The 20,153-nt window shown below is 38.2% G+C and overlaps 1 protein-coding gene across 3 annotated transcripts in view; it reads left to right on the forward strand.

Annotated features, from left to right (window-relative positions):
- The window catches only part of MTHFD2L (methylenetetrahydrofolate dehydrogenase (NADP+ dependent) 2 like), a 108,689-nt gene extending 90,241 nt beyond the window's left edge, over nt 1-18,448 (forward strand). For all 3 annotated transcript variants that reach the window (XM_036336263.1, XM_036336282.1, XM_036336273.1), the window contains one exon: nt 17,117-18,448. In XM_036336263.1, the coding sequence (XP_036192156.1) occupies nt 17,117-17,229 (113 nt within the window). In that variant the 3' untranslated portion in view covers nt 17,230-18,448. The remainder of the gene's footprint in view (nt 1-17,116) is intronic.
- The last annotated feature ends 1,705 nt before the right edge of the window (nt 18,449-20,153 follow it).

The raw sequence follows: 20,153 nt of genomic DNA on the forward strand, positions 1-20,153 counted from the left end.
TTAGCTACATAACACCAGTCTCCCAACAAAGAAGTTTGAATTTTAGTGGTATCCTATCTAATAAAGAGGAAATATGCTAATTGACCCTCACACCATCACAAAGATGGTGGCACCCACAGCCAATAAGGAGGGAATATGCTAATTGACTGCCCTTCCTTCAAAGATGGCGGTGCCCACAGCCACAAGATGGCCGGCAGGAGAGGGCAGTTGTGAGCGATCAGGCCAGCAGGAGAGGGCAGTTAGGGGCAACCAGGCCTGCAGGGGAGGGAAGTTGGGGGGGGACCAGGCCTGCAGGGGAGGGCAGTTGGGGGAGACCGGGCCATCAGGGGAAGCCAGTTGGGGGCAATCCGGCTGGCAGAGGAGGGCAGTTGGGGGCAATCAAGCTGTCAGGGGAGCAGTTAGGTGTCAATCAGGCTGGCAGGGGAGTGGTTAGGGGGTGATCAGGCTGGCAGGCAGAAGCAGTTAGGGGCAATCAGGCAGACAGGCAGGTGAGCGGTTGGGAGCCAGCAGTCCTGGATTGTTAGAGGGATGTCTGACTGCCAGTTTAGGCCTAACTGACAACCGGACATCCCCCGAGGGGTCCCAGATTGGAGAGGGTGCAGACTGGGCTGAGGGACACCCCCCCCCAGGTGTACAAATTTCATGCACCGGGCCTCTAGTGTTAACTTTAATTGCATAAAGTGCAAACTTCACTGCTAGGTCCTCAGTCCAAAAAGTATTATGTAAATATCAAATGTGGGTTGTGACCAATCATGTCATAAGTTTCTAAGTGTGTTGGTGATTGGCTGTGGCACATTCAGTTCAGATAATAAAGTGCACAGTTCTGTTGACTCCTTGTTCCCCAGTGATAGACCTCATGACATTTTACAAACATAGATCATGGAAAGAGGGAATTACTAGGAAATAAATGAACAATGATGATACTGAAGGGGAAATTTGAAATAGCTGATCAGGAGATATTGACAATGTTCTGCATTTGCCATTTAAAAGACTCTAAATATACAGCTAGAGAGGTTTACTGAAGGCAAACTTATGGACATGTATAGAATGTCCCAGGACAGGTTAGGGGTGAGGCTGGGATGCCAGACAGATGGGGTAGCAGCAGAGGGCAGGCCAACCACAGCTGAATTGGGCCATACTAGTTGATAGGTGGGCCACAGAGTGGGAGTCTGCTTTGAATCCAGGACCCCTGGCCTTGGGAGATTGGGCTATTGCCACTGCCATAGTCCACAAAGTCCCAGTAGTTGGGGCAATGGTACACTAAGACAGCCCAAGGCAAGAAGACCTGAGTCATATTTTCAGGAACCGGGGACAAATCTACAAAAAATGCCTTAGTTTCTATTCCAGAGCCCAGGGTTGCTCCCAAGACTTTGCATATTTCCTGATTCAATACTAAGGTTCTTGTGCATATGCCTCCCTGAGTGGGGCAAGTTACCTGCTGTTAGAATACAGCCCATGGATATACCCAGAGTGGGACTGCTGGATTAAATGGTAGTCGTATTTTTAATTTTTTGTGGGACTCCATACTGTTTTTCATAGTGGCTATACCAATTTGCAATACCTCAGACAGTGCACAAGAGTTCTCTTTTCTTTACATCTTGGCCAACATTTATCCTTTGTCTTTTTGGTAGTGGGCATTCTAACAGGTGTGAGGTAATATCGCATTGTGGTTTTGATTTGCATTTTCCTGATGATTGATGATGTTGAGCATCTTTTTATGTTCCTGTTGGCCATTTGGATGCTTTTTTTGGAAAATTCTATTTGGCTTCTTGGCCCATTTTTTAATTGGATTGTTTGGTATTTTGTTATTGACTTGTGTGAGATTTTTATATATTTTGGATATTAACTCCTTATCCATATATGGTTTACAAACCATATTCTCCTATTCTATCAGTTGCTTTTTAATTTTGTTGTTTATTTTTGCTGTGCAGGAACTCTTTAGTTTAATGTAATCCCACTTGTTGTTTTTTTGCTTTTGTTACTTATGTTTTTGGTGACATATTCAAGAAATCATTGCCAAGACCAATGTCAATGAGCTTTTTTCCTATGTTTTCTTCTAGGAGTTTTATGGTATCTTATGTTTAAATCTTTAATCTACTTTGAGTTAATTTTTGTGAGTGGTGTGAGATGGAGTCCAGTTTCATTTTTCTATGTGGGGTTATCCACTTTTCCCAGCACCATTTATTGAAGAGGCTGTCCTTTTCCTATTGCATATTCTTGGCTCTCTTGTCAAATATTAATTGTCCCTTTATGAAGGGGTTTATTTCTGGGCTTTCTATTCTGCTCCATTGGTCCATGTGTCTGTTTTTATGCCAGTACTATACTGTTTTAATTCCTGTAGCTTTGTAGTTTGAAATCAGGAAGTGTGATGTATCCAGCATTGTTCTTTGTCTTCAGGATTGCTCTGGCTACTTTGGGTCTTTTATGGTTCCATTCAAACTTTAGGATTGTTTTTTTCAATTTTTGTGGAAAATACCATTGGAATTTTTTATAGGGATTGCATTAAATCTATAGATGGCTTTGGGCAGTATGGACATTTTAACAGTACCACTTCTACCAATCCATGAGCATGAGCTATCTTTCCATTATTTATGTCTTCGATTTCTTTCATTAAAGTCATGTAGTTTTCACTGTGTAGATCTTTCATTTTCTTGGTTAAATTTATTTCTAAGTATTTTATTGTATTTCATACCATTGTAAATGGGATAGTTTTCTTTATTTCATTTTCATATATTTCATTGTTATTTTACAGAAACACAACATATTCCTATATGTTGAGTGTATGATCCAGCTTTCCTATTTCTTGATTAAATGGTAGTTGTATATCCTATATCCAAAGGAAATGAAAATAGGATATAGGAAAAAATATCTGCACTACCATGTTTATTGCAGCCTTGTTCACAATAGCCAAGATATGGAAACACTCTAAGTGTCCTTTGATGGATGAATGAAATAACGAAGATATAAGATAGATAATAGATAGATAGGGAGATAGAGATAGATAAAATGGAATATTATTCAGCAATGAGAAAGAAGGAAATCCTGCCATTTGTGACAACATGGATGGACCCTGAGGGCATTATGCTTAGTGAGAGTAGCCAGAGAAAGATTAATACTGCATGGTCTTACTTATATGTGAAATCTAAAAAAGCTGAAATCATAGAAACAGAATAGAGTGGTGGTTACTAGGGCCTGGAGGTAGGTGGATTTGGGAGATGTTAAATGGTATGAACCTGCAACTAGAAGATAAGTTTTAGAGATATAAAACACAGCATAATGATTGTAGTCAACAATACTATATTATAAACTTCAAATTTGCTGAAAGACTAGATCTCAATTGTTCTCATGATAATTATGTGCCATGATATAATTGCAATATGTAAATGTATCAAATCAATGGGTTATACACCTTAAACTTACACAGTGTTCTATCTTAATTTTAAAAACCGACACTGCACAGGATTTTAGCTTCATGCTGGGAAAGTGGGGGCAGGGATAGGGACAGAGTCTGTCTCTCCTGGTTCTCTGCTTTTCAATGCCCTGTGTGCCCTGTGGGTCCTCCTGTGAGGCTCTGTGTGCCGCTACTTGCAGGGCACCCTTTCATGGACAGTGCCCTCTGGAGCTGGTTCGCCTCACCCTTTAGGCCTCAGGGGATAGAAGGATGCAGGACCAGGACCAGCTCAACTGAACAACTGGGAAGATCAGTTTTCATGATGGAGTCTGCTTGAACTTGGAGAGGGATGTGTAGATAAAAAGGGGTGGTCCTAGAGAGGGAGGAAAAGAGGGTCCTTAGCCCACTTCCCTGGAAAATGAGGGGAAAAGAGAAGGCACAGACCTTGAGCTAGTCTGCCTGTCTACTCGCCGTCCTACAACTCGCTCTTTTCTGAAACTACCAGAAATGAGACACCCCAAGCCTTGGAGGGGACACATAGCTGAGCCCACTCCTATTAGCAACTTCTTCCTGAACCATAGTTCCCAGCTCAGTAGAGGCCCAGGGGCTTCTCTGACCTCTCACAACACTCTTTTGCAAATAGAGTTGAGGAAGACAGTGGGAAGAGGAGGGGTTGCCCAAGGCCCTCTCAGGAATCCCTAGAGGCCAGAGCAGGGCTTGTGACTGGGATACTGGAAGGGGTGGGAAGATGCTATGTGTCAGACATTGTTTTAGGCACTTGGGACACAATAGTGACCTAAATAGGCAAATCCTTACCCACGGGTAGCTTACCTTCTAATAGGAGGAGACAAATAATAAATACATACATATTAATATAATATCTTAGGCAATGTTTAGTGTTACAAAAATTAAACAAAATGAGGGGGGTTAGAAAATTGTGGAGTGAGGTTGTTTAGAAAGGGTAGCTCACTGCTGACCTGAACAAAATGAGGGAGAGAGACGTGTGGATATGTGGGAGAGGAGCATGCCAGGCATCTGGAACAGCAAGAGTGAAGACCTCGCGGAGCAGCATGCCTGGTGGAGCTCAAGAGGTAGCAGCAGGGGTGCCATATCATGTGGGGCCTGTGGACCATGGAAAAGAATTTGGGTTTTCTAAGTGCAATAGAAAGCCACTAGAGGATTTTTTGGGGAAAAAATAACAGTGGACTTGTGTTTTAGCAGGATCACTGGCTACTGAATAGCAAATAGATGGTAGAGAAGTAAGGGTATAGATAGGGTACCTATTAGGAGGCTATTGTAATTATCCAAATAAGAAATTATCCAAAAAGAGGAACAAATGTAATAATCTGAACAATAAAGATGTAATTTAAAAAAAAAGAAATTATCCAAATTGAGCTTGGTAATGGATGCCTGTGTTAAGACGTGGTTAGATGGTATTACAATTTAAAAGGAGAGTTAGAATGATTGGGTAACTGATTAGATAAAAAAGAAAGAGAAGAATCAAGTATGACTCTTAAGAATTTTCAAATACACAAGAGGGAAGGTGGCAATTCTAGAATCCTTTTGAGATGAGTCTGAAAGGATCAGTGAATTTCACCTAAGTATGTGTAATTACATAAAGAATTGGCAGAGGGAAAAGAGACTCTTTTCAGGTAGAGGGAACAGCAGATCAAAGGCAAGGAAGAAAAAATTACAAAAAGTCTTTCATACTCAATAGTAGGCCCAGCATTGCATGTTAAATGAGTAAAGTATGATATTGTAACAATTGTGGCCAGAATAGCTGGAGCCTTACCTTGCATCCTTCCAAAGGATCTCCACTGGACAGGAAACCTCTCCTACAGCAAAAGGGACCCTATAATTTGGGACTCCATTTGGTCAGATTTATTCCTCAAATTTGAAACCCAATAGTAGAAACATGAGGACAGAAGAGGATCTAAAATTATGTGGAAGCCTAGTACTATGTTTCTGAGAAAGTACTAGAAATGGAACTAAAACACCTGGAGTGCTCTTAAAGCAGTTTTCATCTATATTTTCTCTTATTACAGTTGCTTCTAGATGTCTTGTATATGCACAGTGCTCCACATTTGAAGCCTAAGCGTTACCTTTCACTCCATGCTTTTTTATATTATGTCCAACCTTTCATAAAAGATTATGGAGTCAGGCTGACTGAGGTTTCAAGCTTAGCTCTGTTGCTTAAAACAATTAGGCAAATCACTTCACCTCTCTGAGACTTGATTTTATCATCTGAAAACTGAGGTAATAATACCTATCTTAAAAAGTTGTTGTGAAGATTAAATGAAATAATCACCTCACATGAGCTGATGTATGCAACTTGCTAAGCATATGGCTGGTAGAAAATAGTTTGTGTGTGTTTATGTATGTACACACTACTCACCTTTTCTCTCCATCCCCACTATAGTACTAATCTAGAAATATATAACTTCACATTTCAGTTACCACCCTGCTCTTCTTTACTTTTCTGGCCTCAGCTCTCTTCTGTGTAATTACATCAAGTCTGTTCTTTACCCAGAAGTCATATGAATCAACTTAAGAGACTCATACTTATCCCCATCTTCTCCTAACTCCTAAGCAGATCTCATCTAACTTACTCATTTTTCTCTTAACCCTTTACTCCCTTGAACTTTTACTTAGTTCTTCCCTACTATATGTTATGCCTCTGTAAGGCAAACTTCTTGCCCTGCATTTCTTTTGTATCTCCATCCCACATCAGTTCTCAGTCATCTTAGTCAGATCATTGGTCATTTGTATGACCATCCTCTGCACTTATAAATGTCAAGTATTACTCTTACAGAGATAATTCTTTAAAGTTGCCTTAATGGCAACAAAACTCCTACTCAAGGTAACATTAAACAAAGTATTAATCTATAGCAACCCAGATCTAATAATGATACATACATTGAGTCATTGTTGATTGACTCAACACATATTTCTCACCCAACACACCTTCAAGGTACCAGGCATAGTCCCTGCCTCACAGAATTTATGCTCTCTAGATTACATGTTAAAACAAGCTGATTTTGAAGTATTTTCAGCACTATTTACTCCCAAGTGTGTGTTGTACAAGATGGAAAACTAAGAGCCTATTACCAAAATCTAAGGACATAGGACTATTTTTTAACTATATCACTTTTACAGAACTATTAATTTGTGATATTGTAAAAACAAAAACAAAAAACAACCAAAAAAAACAAAACAAAAAAACAACCCCAAAATTAAACTTACTCCCTACCAACTCAGTTTTCAGTGTTAATCATTTTATTTGTTGACTAGAGGCCTGGTGCAGATTCGTGCATTGGTGGGGTCTCTCGGCCTGGCCTGCGCCCTCTCGCAATCTGGGACCCCTTGGAGGATGTCAGAGAGAAGGTTTCAGCCCAATCCCCACAGGCCAGGCTGAGGGACCCCACCGGTGCATGAATCCATGCACTGGGCCTCTAGTATGCATGTAAGATTTTTGGTTAATCTCTTCCCACCCTCCCCCCTTCCCTCTGAGATTCATCAGTCTGTTCCATGTTTTCATGCCTGTGCATTGAGCATCTGCCCCCTTGTGGTCATTGTGCATCATAAATACTGGCTGGACAGCCGGTCAGCTGGTTGGCCGGTTGCTTAGGCTTTTATATATAGATATATGTCTTAGTCAGTTTGGCCTGATATAGTAAATTACCATAGCCTGAGCAGCATAAACAACAGGTTTTTATTTCTTATAGTTGGGGATGTTGGAAGTCCAAGATCAGGGTGCTACCATAGTCAGGTGGTGGTGAGGAGCCACAACTGGGTTACAGATAGCTAACTTCTCATTCTATCCCCACATGGCACAAAGAGTGAGAGAGCTCCCTAGGGTCTTTAAAAAAGAAAAGCATTAATCCTTTTCATGAGGGCTCCACCCTCATGGCCTAATCACCACCCAAGTCCCCACCTCCTAATACCATCACATTGGAGATTAGGATTGCAACATATGAATTTTGGAGGGACACAGACATTCAGTTCATAATAATACAATTGATCGGTTTGACTCAAAATATCAACAATTTATGGTAGATGATTACAAGGTAGCCCAAAAGTCCAGCTTTGGTATAAGGGAAGACCTAACACTTAAACCCAGAAGTGATCTTGTCCAATCATTTTGAAAAAGTTGATGGAAATTTGCAAATACCTCTGTTAGAGACGCTGTTACTAACACTGTGGTCATAGTACCCATACAGGTCATTTCACAAAACAGGTAGAGCCACTGATAGTCACTACAAGACCCCTGTCATCAGTGAGCAAACTATCTCCATTGTTGCTCATTATGGACAAGATGCTCATTATGAAGTCTAGGTTTTTGATTTTTTTTTTAAGAATAATTTATTGATTTTTAGAAAGAGAGGGAGAGGAAAAGAGAGAAACATCAATGTGAGAGTGTAACATCATCTGGCTGCCTCTTGCATGCCCCCTACTGGGGATTGAGCCTGCAACCTGGGTATGTACCTTGAGCTGGAATCAAACCAGCAATCTTTTGGTGCATGGGACAACACCCAACCAGCCGAGCTTCACCTTCCAGAGCAGTATAATATATTTAACATTGATTGATATACTCTTACAGTGAAGAGTTAAAATTGGAGCACAAAAAGGGCATCCACAAGAACAAGAGAAGTGCCTGATGCCCCTGCAGGTCCTTTTATTCTTATACTTTATGATGAGATTTTTTTTGCAGTTGTTTCTCAGGGCCTCATATTAAAATACAAAGATCTATGAGAGGGAAATTTTATGTTGTAGTATCTTGGGTTATGATAACTATTGAGATCAAGGCTCTGCCAGGGGATTTTGAGGATACTCCAAACAGACTATGTAGCTTACAGATTTTCTACCATAGAATAGGAATATTCATTGGCTTGAAGGAAATGGATTAGAGAGAATGATAGGAGTAAATGATGATTTTGTTTTTTTAAGAAAGTAATGAAAGAAAGATATTTTCAGTCATTTTGATAGAGTACTAGAAATATCATAGCAGTGATCACTGCTCCTGATTTCCAAAATAGAAACTGGCAATGATACCCAGCAGCCTCCGTGGTCAGAGAGGAGGTTCCACTAGTGGATCATAGAGTTCATGAAAAGAAATTTCGAACTTCCATGACGTTACTGATTTGTTATTTGGCTCCACTGAAAACCTTCTATGTGGTGTGAGCAGTATTTGTATGTATTCACATCTGTGAAGCAGGTAACTAGAGATATATATCTATTTGATTTACTATAAAGAGAAAAGTAACTAAAGCAAAAAAAAAAATTGCTTAGCCACCCTACACATACAGATAGCATGGGAACTAGGGGAAGAAACTATTTGTAAGTACAGATCACCAGCCTAATGAGGCCAAAACAATCTATATATATAAAAGCCTAAATGACCATTCGACCATTCAACCGGTAGCAATATGCACATTGACCTTCAGGGGGTAGATTTTCAATGCACAGGCATGGAAACATGGAACAGACTGATGAATCTCAGAGGGAAGGAGAGGGGAGAGGGCAGGAAGAGATTAACCAAAGATTGTATATGCATACTAGAGGCCCAGTGCCTGAGCACCGGTGGGGTCCCTCGCCCTGGCCTGTGGGGATCAGGCCTAAACCAGCTCTCCAACATTCCCCAAGGGGTCCCAGATTGCAAGAGGGCACAGGCCAGGCCGAGGGACCCCACTGGTGCACGAGTCTGTGCACTGGGCCTCTAGTTGGTATATAAATGTGGATCCCAATGTCATACTCTTGTACCCCATTAGGGCATTAATCCTGCCAGTCCCATTACTGCACCACAGGGGGCCGTGATAATGAATGTCTTAATATATGTGGAAATCTTACAGAAACCCCAGGAATCAGGCAATCAGATAAATGCAAGAGAAAGCATAGTAAATTGCCTCTAGGGCACCTGATTCTTATTGCCTTGCAAGAGTTCAGTGGTGAGACATCCACTTGTCCAGGAGCTCTTTCCTCCCTCTGGCTTATCATGCTCTTAAGTGTCATTTTTATATCAACCACATGAGAAAGTGGAGTGGTTTCCATATTACCTCCTGAGTCATACTATTTCTGTAGACCTATGCCAGACAGGTTTTTCTGGTTGTTATTCATGCACTTCATTCTCCTGAAGCTTGTCTCCCCTTCACTGTGCTGGATATGTTTAAGAGGTCATGCCTTAAATGGCCTGCGTTTTAGAAGCATGGGAAAATTCTCCAAGCATTTAATTTAGACAATTACACATATATACTAGGAGGCGGAAATTTACATGAGAGGAACAATAAACTTTTCTTCTGCTGCCTTGCCATAGGTAAGGAATCATCCCTTTTCCTTTTGGGGAAGGGAGTTGGTTTTCAAAGGGAGTTGCAGCATTGTTGGAAATCTGACATGGGCCATAGAGAACTTCCTTCAAAGTGACAGAGAGCTGGGCAGAATACAAAGGGAAATGAAATGTTCCTATAGAAACTTGAGACATCACTTCCTCCTCCTCCACCCAGAAATAGATGTATGAAGCACAAATATATTCTTTGACTTTGCCAGAATATACAAGTTGTAAATTGTATTAGCAAAATTAATTCTGTTTAGATACACCTGGAAATTCCATTATTTGGGACCTCTGGGTACATACTGTGCTGATGCAGAAATGCACTATCTGTCTGAGAATCAGTGAGTTTTCTTAACAAAGAAAGCACTTTGGTGAGAGTTTGCACTATTAAGCCCAGGCCCTGGGAACTTGGGAACATAAAGTTTCCAGAGAAAATAATGACATGGAACACACAAGCCAGAGACACCTGTCATGAAGCATGGGTTGTCAGGGCCAAAGGTTCATGATCACATACTTCGTCCTTTTTCTTATCAAAACTGTGAAAGGGCGTTTTAATATCCCTTATATTTCTGTTAGTGAGTGTTCTTTATGAGTAATATTTCTAAACCTTGTAACCATGTGTCATCCCTGGATTTTGGAGGCACAGATGAACACTGAACAACTAGTTTCTTCCATCATCCTTGCCATCACCTAAAATTAATAGCTTCTGCTCCTAAACTATAGTTCTTATCCTGATATTGAATAGTGCCTGTCATCACGTAAGAATAATAAAATGATGTCAAGCTAATTCTTTCTTAATTTTTTCCTTTAGAAATCTGAAGTCAATAACATGAAAAAGAATAGCTGTCCACATAGTGGATAAAAGGGAACACAAAGATTAGATATATATTCCAGGCTGAAAAATTATTTCTTGAATAAAAATTTAATAACATACAAGAACCTGAAACTTTATAAAAATGCAGCATGAGTTCTTCTTTATTTTCATTTTCTTCTGAAAGTTGTTTAGTATTCATTTTTCTATTCAATTTCTCATCTTGCAAAACTTGCTATTATTAAATACTAGAGGCCTGATGCACAGGTTTGTGCACTGGTTGGGTCCCTTGGCCTGGCCTGCAGGTATTGGGCTGAAACCAGCTCTCCCTGAGGGGTCCTAAATTGCAAGAAGGTGCAGGTCAGGTGGAGGGACCCCATTGGGGTACGATCAGGGCCGAGAAGGGGCCACGGGAGGGCTCCAGGTCGTGTCTGGCCCATCTCTATCAGTCCTGATCTGTTGGACCCCAGCAGCAAGCTAACCTACCAGTCGGAGCATTGGCCACCTGGTGGTTAGTGCACGTCATAGTGACTGGTCAAATGGTCGAACAAACAGTTGAACTAATGGTTGGACACTTAGCATATTAGGCTTTTATTAGATAGGATATAAATGACCAAATTCATTCACAGAAGACTTTCTTAAAAATGTATTTACCTTGAACACAGTAATACAGCTGTAGTAACTCCAGAGCCCTCACTTCGGTGTCATGCAGCCATGACCTCATCTCAGCTCCATCTCTTTCTACTCTCTCTTTTCACCGTATTCTTTGGTCATAATGAACTTATTTCAGCTCTTCTATTGCATAAGATTCATTGTTATGTCCAAACCTCCTTCTCTTTTACTATTCACTGTGTCTGCATTGCATTCGCTTCTTTCTTACTCCCTCTGGCATCCATGAGATCTTGAAACTTTTCTGTCACTTTACAAATATTTCTCTGACCCATATATCTGATTTCTGTTCCTCTTTGAAGTGCTCATACAAGTGCCAGAACTTATTTCAATCTGAGCACATTTCACTTTATGTTGTGTTCCTCATTCCCTCTACCCCAGATGATAATCTAACTTCATTAGAGAAAGATGCAAAAACAGAACAGGAGTTTAGTTTGATCTTATCCTGCCTTAGAATATTTATAAATATGTAAATACTGTAACCAGTGCTCTTAATATCCAAAATGTTCAACATTATCTGCTAGGCTCTACATGAACTGGCCTTTCCTTGTCATCTCTTGCAACTCTTCCCCTTCGCTCCTATGTGTCAATCACACTGGCCTTCTTGCGGTGTTTCCAGGAGTTCATGCTACCTTCCACCTGCAAGAAGCTTCTTTCCACCTTCATCGCTAACATTGTTCCCTGACCAGAAGCACAGTCTACTCCTCCTCATGTCTCCATTTCACTGGGAAAAGTTTGATTCATCAGATTTCTGAACTTGACATAGATAAACCCCACATGTATATACAAAGCTCAGGCTCAGTTAGGTCTTCTAACATTTACAATTCAGTGAACATTTCGTTTGTAGCACATTTCATAGCCTAGATCAACTGTTATTTAATCCGTTGTATTTGTAATATGCATCTCCCAACTAGACTATAAGTTCTAAGGGACAGTGACTATGGCTGTTCTCAAGGAACCTTTGCTATAAATCTATCTGGGCTGGTTTGTAGCATGTGTGGGAACAGAGAGTAATTGAGTTAGGAAAATATGCAAGGGTTAGGAAATAATGCAAAACAGGATGCAGGGCCAGGCTATTAAAGATCTTACTTACCATGACAGAGAATTTATACTTTATTCTAGAGACAGTGAAGATTCATCCAATGTATATAAACTGAAATGATCTAATCTGTGTTTTAAAGACTAAATCTGGCTGCAGGTTATATGTCTAATACGGTAGAGACTGGAAACCAAGAGACTATTATAATAGATTATAAAAAATGACTGCACATATCTCCAATCTCTACATGAACATCCCATTGGCATTGTGACTTTACTGTTCTTTCTATTCCAAGTCTTCAAATTTGAGTTTGACCATGTGCAATCTATAGAATTTACTTTGCAGGGTCTAAAGTTCACAGAGAGGTCATTCAAATTGTCAAGATAATTGTTGCCTTTCCTCAAAATAATCTTGTTTTTTTTTTTTCTTCTTCTTTTTTTTTTTTTTTTTTTTTTTTTTTAGGAACCTGCTTTAAACATGGCCACGTCATTTCCATCTAAGTCTCATTCCTTAGAGCAAGTTCCATGCAGATAATAGGATTTGATGATTGTTTTATTTGCTTAAGAGTTTTAGTGACTTTAAAATTATGTTGACTTTATGAATTTAACCCTGGTTTTTATAATACTGTTCATGAGTCTCTTATAAAAGTGCTGATATCAATCAAGGTCTAACACCTGATTCACTTATAAACAGAACTTTGGGCATTTTCCTTAAAACACACATATACTCCCTCACACCTAGACACACTCACAGGAAGTCTCTGAAGGAAATTACTACCTTAAAATGCTTCTGTATTTCTTTCCAATGGAGCATATAGAACACTTTTGCCCACACATTATAGGATTAATCTTTAAAAGCATCAACTTCTATAAGCAGGTACAAACCCTTGTCTGCCCTCAGGGAGAGACCGGCCAATAAAAGGTTATTCTGGAGAAGTAATGCTTGTTAACTTACTCTCTTGCACATACAATTGGGGAAGATGCTTTTTAGAGTATCAAACATGTATTGAATTTAACTCCTTCTCACATGACTAATTTTAGTCATAAACCACCTCTGATACTTTATAAACTCATCACTTAAGACAGCTATGAAATAGTTATGCAAAATCATTAGACTAGAGAATTTTTTTAAGCATTGGCATCTGTACCTACTGGCATTTGCCCATGATAATCCCCTATCTTTCCTAAGAAATCACTTCCATATCCTACTCCTTATATAAATAGACAAAGAATGCAGTAAGACTAGCCAGCAGCACATCAATTTAAGCAGAGGTGGACAAAACTAGGTTTATAGCTGTGAGTATGCAAAACACCAAGTTTATTATTGCATTATTATTTATTAATTATATTATTTTCCATATGAACAACTGTGAACCTATTTTTGCCCATCTCTGTATTTCCTTCTCAGACATAGATTCCCATGAAAATCAAATCCAAAGGAATGAAGACCTTGTATATATTATACTAGAGACCCAGTGCATGAATTCATGCACAGGTGAGGTCTGGCCAATTGGGCCAGAGAGGGGAAGGGGCTGTGGGGAGTTGGCCAGCCAGCCCCGCCCCCTGGTCGAACTCCTAGTCAAACTCCCAGTCAAGGAGATTATTTGCATATTAGCCTTTTATTATATAGGATATGTTTTTAATCAAATTCATTACTGTCTGCCTTTCAGGACTATGTACAAATTTCATTTTCATATCTATTCACTTTATTTTAAAGATAAAATATATCTGAAACAAGTATTTGAATAACCAGGGGTATTCACAGTGATAAAAACTTCTGCCTCATTAATAATCTACAAGGCTCTGTTGTTGCTAAATGCTTATGGATGTCCAGGGAAGCCCTATTCTGGTTCAGGTGAAAACTCATTACCCATCACATAGTCTAATTCTATGAAGTGATAGGTAGGACAGAATAAATGTGTGTTAGTTCCTACCAGTAAATTGTGGGAAAATGCAAAAACCAAGCTACACATTTTGGGCAGGTATTATTTCAGAAAACAGCTCATGTCCATTCCCTCTTCCTTCCCCACAAAGATCACTTTTTGAGCACAAGAATGCGATAGTAACCATGTTATGAAAAATGTAATTTGGTAAAGAAGGGTCATGACACCTAAGCAAACCAGTGCTTTATCTGTCTTGACATCCAGGAAGAAAGCAACGCAGACCGCTGAGCCTGCTGTATAACTTGAAGTTTTAGATAAAAGCCAAAGATGATAAGCTATGAGCATCTATAGTAAAAATGCAGGAAAACTACTAGATTAGAATTTTTTCCTCTTATTTCTATTTTCAGAATGTCCTCCTAACCCTTTAAGAAAGCAGTTCATTTTTGGCACATGAGCCTTTCTTGGGACTTTTCCATTTGTTCAGGTCATGGTAATACAATTGTACTGGGAAGGGGTGGAATGATGCAATCATAGAACTTTTCAAACCTGGCTTTGAACAGTGTCTCTACAAGAGAGTAGTAAGTCAGTGACTTCAGTGAACACATTTTCCTCATCTATTAAAATCAAATAATATTTAAATATTATTAAAATAATGTATAGAAAGTTATTGGCAAGTAGTAGGGGCTCAACTGATAGTAGCTATGGTTATTTATTTTTTCAACATATACATAATTTCAAGCCACTTTACTTTTCGAAGTTGAAAATTAAATTATATAAAAATGATTTCATACCCACAATAGATTCCCTGAGATAATCAATTGTATCTACCTTTTTAAAAAATTATTGATTTCAGAGATGAAGGGAGAGGGAGAGAAAGATAGAAACATCAATGATGAGAGAGAATCATTGATCGGCTGCCTCCTGCATTCCCCACACTGGGAATTGAGCCCACAACTCGGGCATATGCCCTGACTGGGAATCAAACTGTGACCTCCTAGTTCATAGATTGACACTCAACCATGCCAACCTTGCTTTTATTTACCTTTCAATTGTGAAATAAATCATTTTGTTATCTATTGAAGATTTAATTTGTATTTGATTATTAATTTACCATATTATTCAGTATTTTATTTTCATCTATTAATATTTCAAAGTTAGTGTTTTACAAATCAATGATTTTATACACTTTCAGTGTAAATAGTAGTAGTAGTCTATATAGTACTTTTTTTGCTACAGACCTGCTAAAATATTTGAAGGCATTGCTTCTTCAATCATATAGAAAGGTCTTGGGTGGCATTATTCATGTCATCACATCAGTTTATTGGAAAATGAAAAATGCAGTTTGTCACCCTCAGGAAAAATGAGTAGTTTGAATTTTCCAGGAAATTAGTTTGAGCTAAATTATTTTGATATTGCTTGCATCCAATCAACAGCACTGACATATTCCTGCAAATTGATTTTAGATTTTAAATTTCAAGGGCTACTTAGTTCATTTTATCAAAATGTAATGAATACCTAACATATGCATGAAGTTTGAAGATTGAAAATGACAACCTCCACCACCACAAAGACTTGGTTCTGCCTTCTAAGTCCTGGTGTCTAGTGAAGGGAGCGACAGCAAAGTGTGAATTCCATGATGTGGGTAGCTGTAAAGTTCCTGCAAACGTACATAGTGGAGCTCCATGGTGGAGGGGTGAATTTTTGAGAAAAATTAGAACCATGTGACATTTTATTGGCTTTTAAAGACTAATAAAGTGTCTCTTAGTTGGATATGGTAGAAGACTATTCCAGATAGAAGGAATAGTGAGAACAAAGGACTCATAATTCATAGCTGTTTATAGAATGGTTCTGGACCTAGTGTAGGGCTTTTACTAGTACAGCATAGGGTGGGATGGAAGTATGGCAAGGGCAGGCTTCATGTAGAGAGTCATTTTGGAAAACTAAAATATTACCTTCCGTATCACAGTATTCTTATCTTTACTTCGTTACTTATCATAAGAAGATTTATAATACACACTAGTTGGATTTTTTTTTTGTGTGTGATGTCTTTAAACTTATTTGGACTTTTCTTCAAGTAATATTATTCCTTTGCTTTTCCTATGATTTTAAAGAATTATTGCCATCTGATACTATATTTCAAATAAGGTAAATATAAATTTTATAAGCCATATTTCAAGAAGGCAATATAAATTGTACAAAAATAATACTTAAGATCTAGAAAACATCTGCTGATTTTGATTCATGTAGAAGCATAGATGAGCCAACTTGTGAAAGGCTATACATCTAAATAGCATGTGTTTAATAATATCAGGTTATGCATTAAAGAAGTATTCTTTCCACATTAGATATCATACACAGGAGTGTTTGTCTAAGTGTGTGTGTGTATTATAGCCTACTTTATTATAAAAATAATTTGAAGTTGTTTTGTTTAATTTATATGTGTAAAGCAGAAAAACCTACAGTATTCTGTTAAGTTAATTAAATAAGAAGGCCAGTAGACTGAGGTGGCTCTAATGCCATGGCAGCCTGTGGAAGCAAACACAAATCTAAGCCTATCAATGAACTCAAGTTATGAAGTACAAACCTAAAAACCTCTAATCATAAAAATCCAGCTAGACTCAAAGTTCTATCCATCAATAACTTGCTAAATTTGCTTCCCCCTTTCTCTATGAAGGTCTCTGCCCAATCACTTCATAAGTTATATGAATGTCTAATTACTTTGTGGTATACCTGAAACTAACATAATATTACATGTCTACTGTAATTGAAAAGTCAAACACAATTTTTTAAACAAACAAAAAGCCTCTCCCGAGTTCCTGTCAGTGGCGCTTCCTAACCACTTCCGGTTTGGCGCTGCCCAATTGCAATCGATAAATGCTCAAATAAACTTAAATTTTTTTTTAGTGCCTCAGTTGATCTTTTTAACAGTTCAGTATGTTTAAAAATATAAACTCCCAGAAAATGTAAGAGTAAAGAGTACTTTCTGTTTCCTCCATTAGCTGTGAAGAAGAAGGCTGGCTTCATCACTCCAGTTCCAGGAGGTGTGGGACCCATGACGGTGGCCATGCTTCTGAAGAACACACTCCTGGCAGCTAAAAAAGTCATTTACTAGGTCGCATGAAAGAACGAAGCAAGCTGAAATCATGCTATTTATTTACTCGACAAGGGGGAAAATCCTTTCTATTTTACTACAAAGCTATTTATTTCTACATTGTATTTATTTTTTCATGGATGGAATCACTGTGGATCAGAGGATTCACACAACTTTATGCATTTCCTGCTAACAGATTTTGAGTTTTAGGGAAAAAACAAACAAAACAATTCCAGTGGAAATATTGGTAACATTTATTTTATGAATAATATTTGTTCATAATGTTAAAACAATAAAGGGCTCATAATAAATAATATATTTTGACACAATTAAATATCAAATGCCATATGTTTCAACAAATATTTTGTCAGCCAAATGGACACCCATGTAAAATGTAATTCAGGTTTTGCCATAAGCTTGATCAATTTTTAAATATTTTAGTTCTATATCATATGCTAAAAAAGAACTAAGTTGCTAAAAGAAAGATAAAAAATAAAATATTGATCTTATATATCTCCTAAATGCATCCCATGAGGCATCCTAGTAATAAATAATGTTTAATCAAGGAAAGAGAAATATACAAGGAAAACAAAAAAGGCAGTGCTGCTTGAGAAGGTAATGATTATGTGAAATGATAAATGACTACTTGTTATAGTAAAAATGTAATAAGAATGTATTGGGTTTACATGTAATTTCTTTGTTGTTCTAGAAAAATATGTGGGCAGTGCCTTCTTTGAGGAATAATAGAAAATCCAAAAGCAAACAAATGCATAAAACAAAACTAAAGTGGTCTTTCCCCACAAAGATCAGGAAAATATGACATACTATGAGTGAGGCCTTCATTAAAGAACAAATTATGTTTTTTCACAAATGCAGAAATCTACTGGTAAAACACGCAGTGTGCCAATGTTAAAATTAGAATATGACTAAAAATCTACTGTTTTCTTTCCCACAGTTCTATCCTCTTCTCTTATAGCATTTCGTTCTCAAAGTAGATGCCATGCTTCTAACACAATTTAAATTTAGGAAATACATGTGACTCTCAGTTGAAGGTATCTTGAGACTGCTCTAGCCACATAATTGTATTGTTTTCATACTCAACTCCCAGTACATTTATGTACCAATAATAATTCTTACCCAATGCATGTTTTTAATGATGTGTATACTTATTATTTATGTGAGAATAGACTAGATGTTTATGATTAATAGTATTTTAACTGTATAATAAAAGCAATTTGAATAAGAATACCTGTCTTTTTTTTCTTTCTTAAGATATCTATACGTTTCTTTGTTCATAAATTTGTTATCTATTTCTTTACAGCATGCTGAGGAATGTACAAGTTTTTTAAGCAGGAAAGTAAAGGTTCTATGGCCCATTCCACAATCAGCCTAGATCATCTTTGTCTGATAACCCTGACAGAAGTTTAAATTCAAAGCTCTCACACAAACATTTCAGAAATGGGCCTTTTTTAATTTTTAAGGCTGCAAATTCTCAAAACAAAATGACCGAAAATACATGTACACTGAAAAGGTGAAGTATGTCATGTTGAGCCCATCCTGCTTTCCCCAAAGTGCAGGAGGGGTTATTTTTTAAAGGTTTTTGCCCCTTTGGCTAGGCTAAAATTCAGGAGTGAGCCTTTCCAGAAACTGATTAAAATACTGTAAAAGAACGATTATTCTGATCTTTGTTAAAAATGTTAAGAAATATTTAAGACTATAGCAATAGAGGAGAGTGAACTCAACTCCCAATACAGCGACAACAGCTAGGGATTTATAGCCAATGAGCAGAAGGAGGGGATCAGTGGATAGAAAATTATTAAGAGGAACTTGATTGGTGTCAAGGGTTGGGGGACTCTTGCTAAACTAGCTTACTACCATTCTTGCTAAAAGACAGGCCAATGACTTATGATATTAAGAATTGGGGGATGAGCCCTAACCGGTTTGGCTCAGTGGAGAGCGTCAGCCTGCGGACTCAAGGTTCCCAGGTTCGATTCCAGTCAAGGGCATGTACCTTGGTTGCGGGCACATCCCCAGTAGGGAGTATGCAGGAGGCAGCTGATCAATGTTTCTCTCTCATTGATGTTTCTAACTTTCTATCCCTCTCCTTTCCTCTCTGTAAAAAAATCAATAAAATATATTTTTTTAAAAAAGAATTGGGGGATGAGGAACTTGGTCAGATATGGGGGTGGTCCATATACTGACTTAGCAAGATTCTTTTCTAAAACTGGGCCAAGCATGCCAAGTCAAGACCTAGTCAAGAAGAGAACCCACAGGAGACTGATTAAAATGTGGTCAAGGAGGCAACCTTTGTCAACACATAAAGGAGATAAAATTGGTTTGTTGTCATCATGACTTTATTTTTAAATATTTGGAGTCCACAAAAGATAGACATATGATGACTTTGTACAGAAGCTTTGGAAAAGTAAATTGCCTTCTCCAAAAAGTATCTGTAAAAATGACCATACCGAATTAATTGGGATTGAACAATAATACAAAAATATGGAGGCAAGAATGAGCTTAGCATATATATATATATATGATACAGTCATACTAAAAATGAAAAGTGTGTGTTGGAGAGTTGTGGAAATACAGCTGGATAAGTATGCAGAAATAGATTAGGGAAAACTTCAATTGAAACTTATCCATGGAAACTTCTGGGAGAGTTTAAGTCCTACCCCTGAGCTCTCATAGTCAATGTAGATGTTCATAGCAGTTATCAGTTCCTACCCTTACAGCACCCATGTATGTATTTTCCTTGTCTCCCTTTAGTTCCTTGAGGTCAGAATCCACACATGATTTGTCTATTTGTCCTGCATACATCATAACATCCAGCCCAGTGCCATGAATGATGCAGACACTCGATATTTCATGAATGAATAAATGAGCGAATGACAACTGAATCCATAAGAATACCATTTCCTGCCAATATCTGGCATCAAATTTTG

Source organism: Myotis myotis, unplaced genomic scaffold, assembly GCF_014108235.1.
Source record: "Myotis myotis isolate mMyoMyo1 unplaced genomic scaffold, mMyoMyo1.p scaffold_m19_p_1, whole genome shotgun sequence".
Lineage (NCBI taxonomy): Eukaryota > Metazoa > Chordata > Mammalia > Chiroptera > Vespertilionidae > Myotis > Myotis myotis.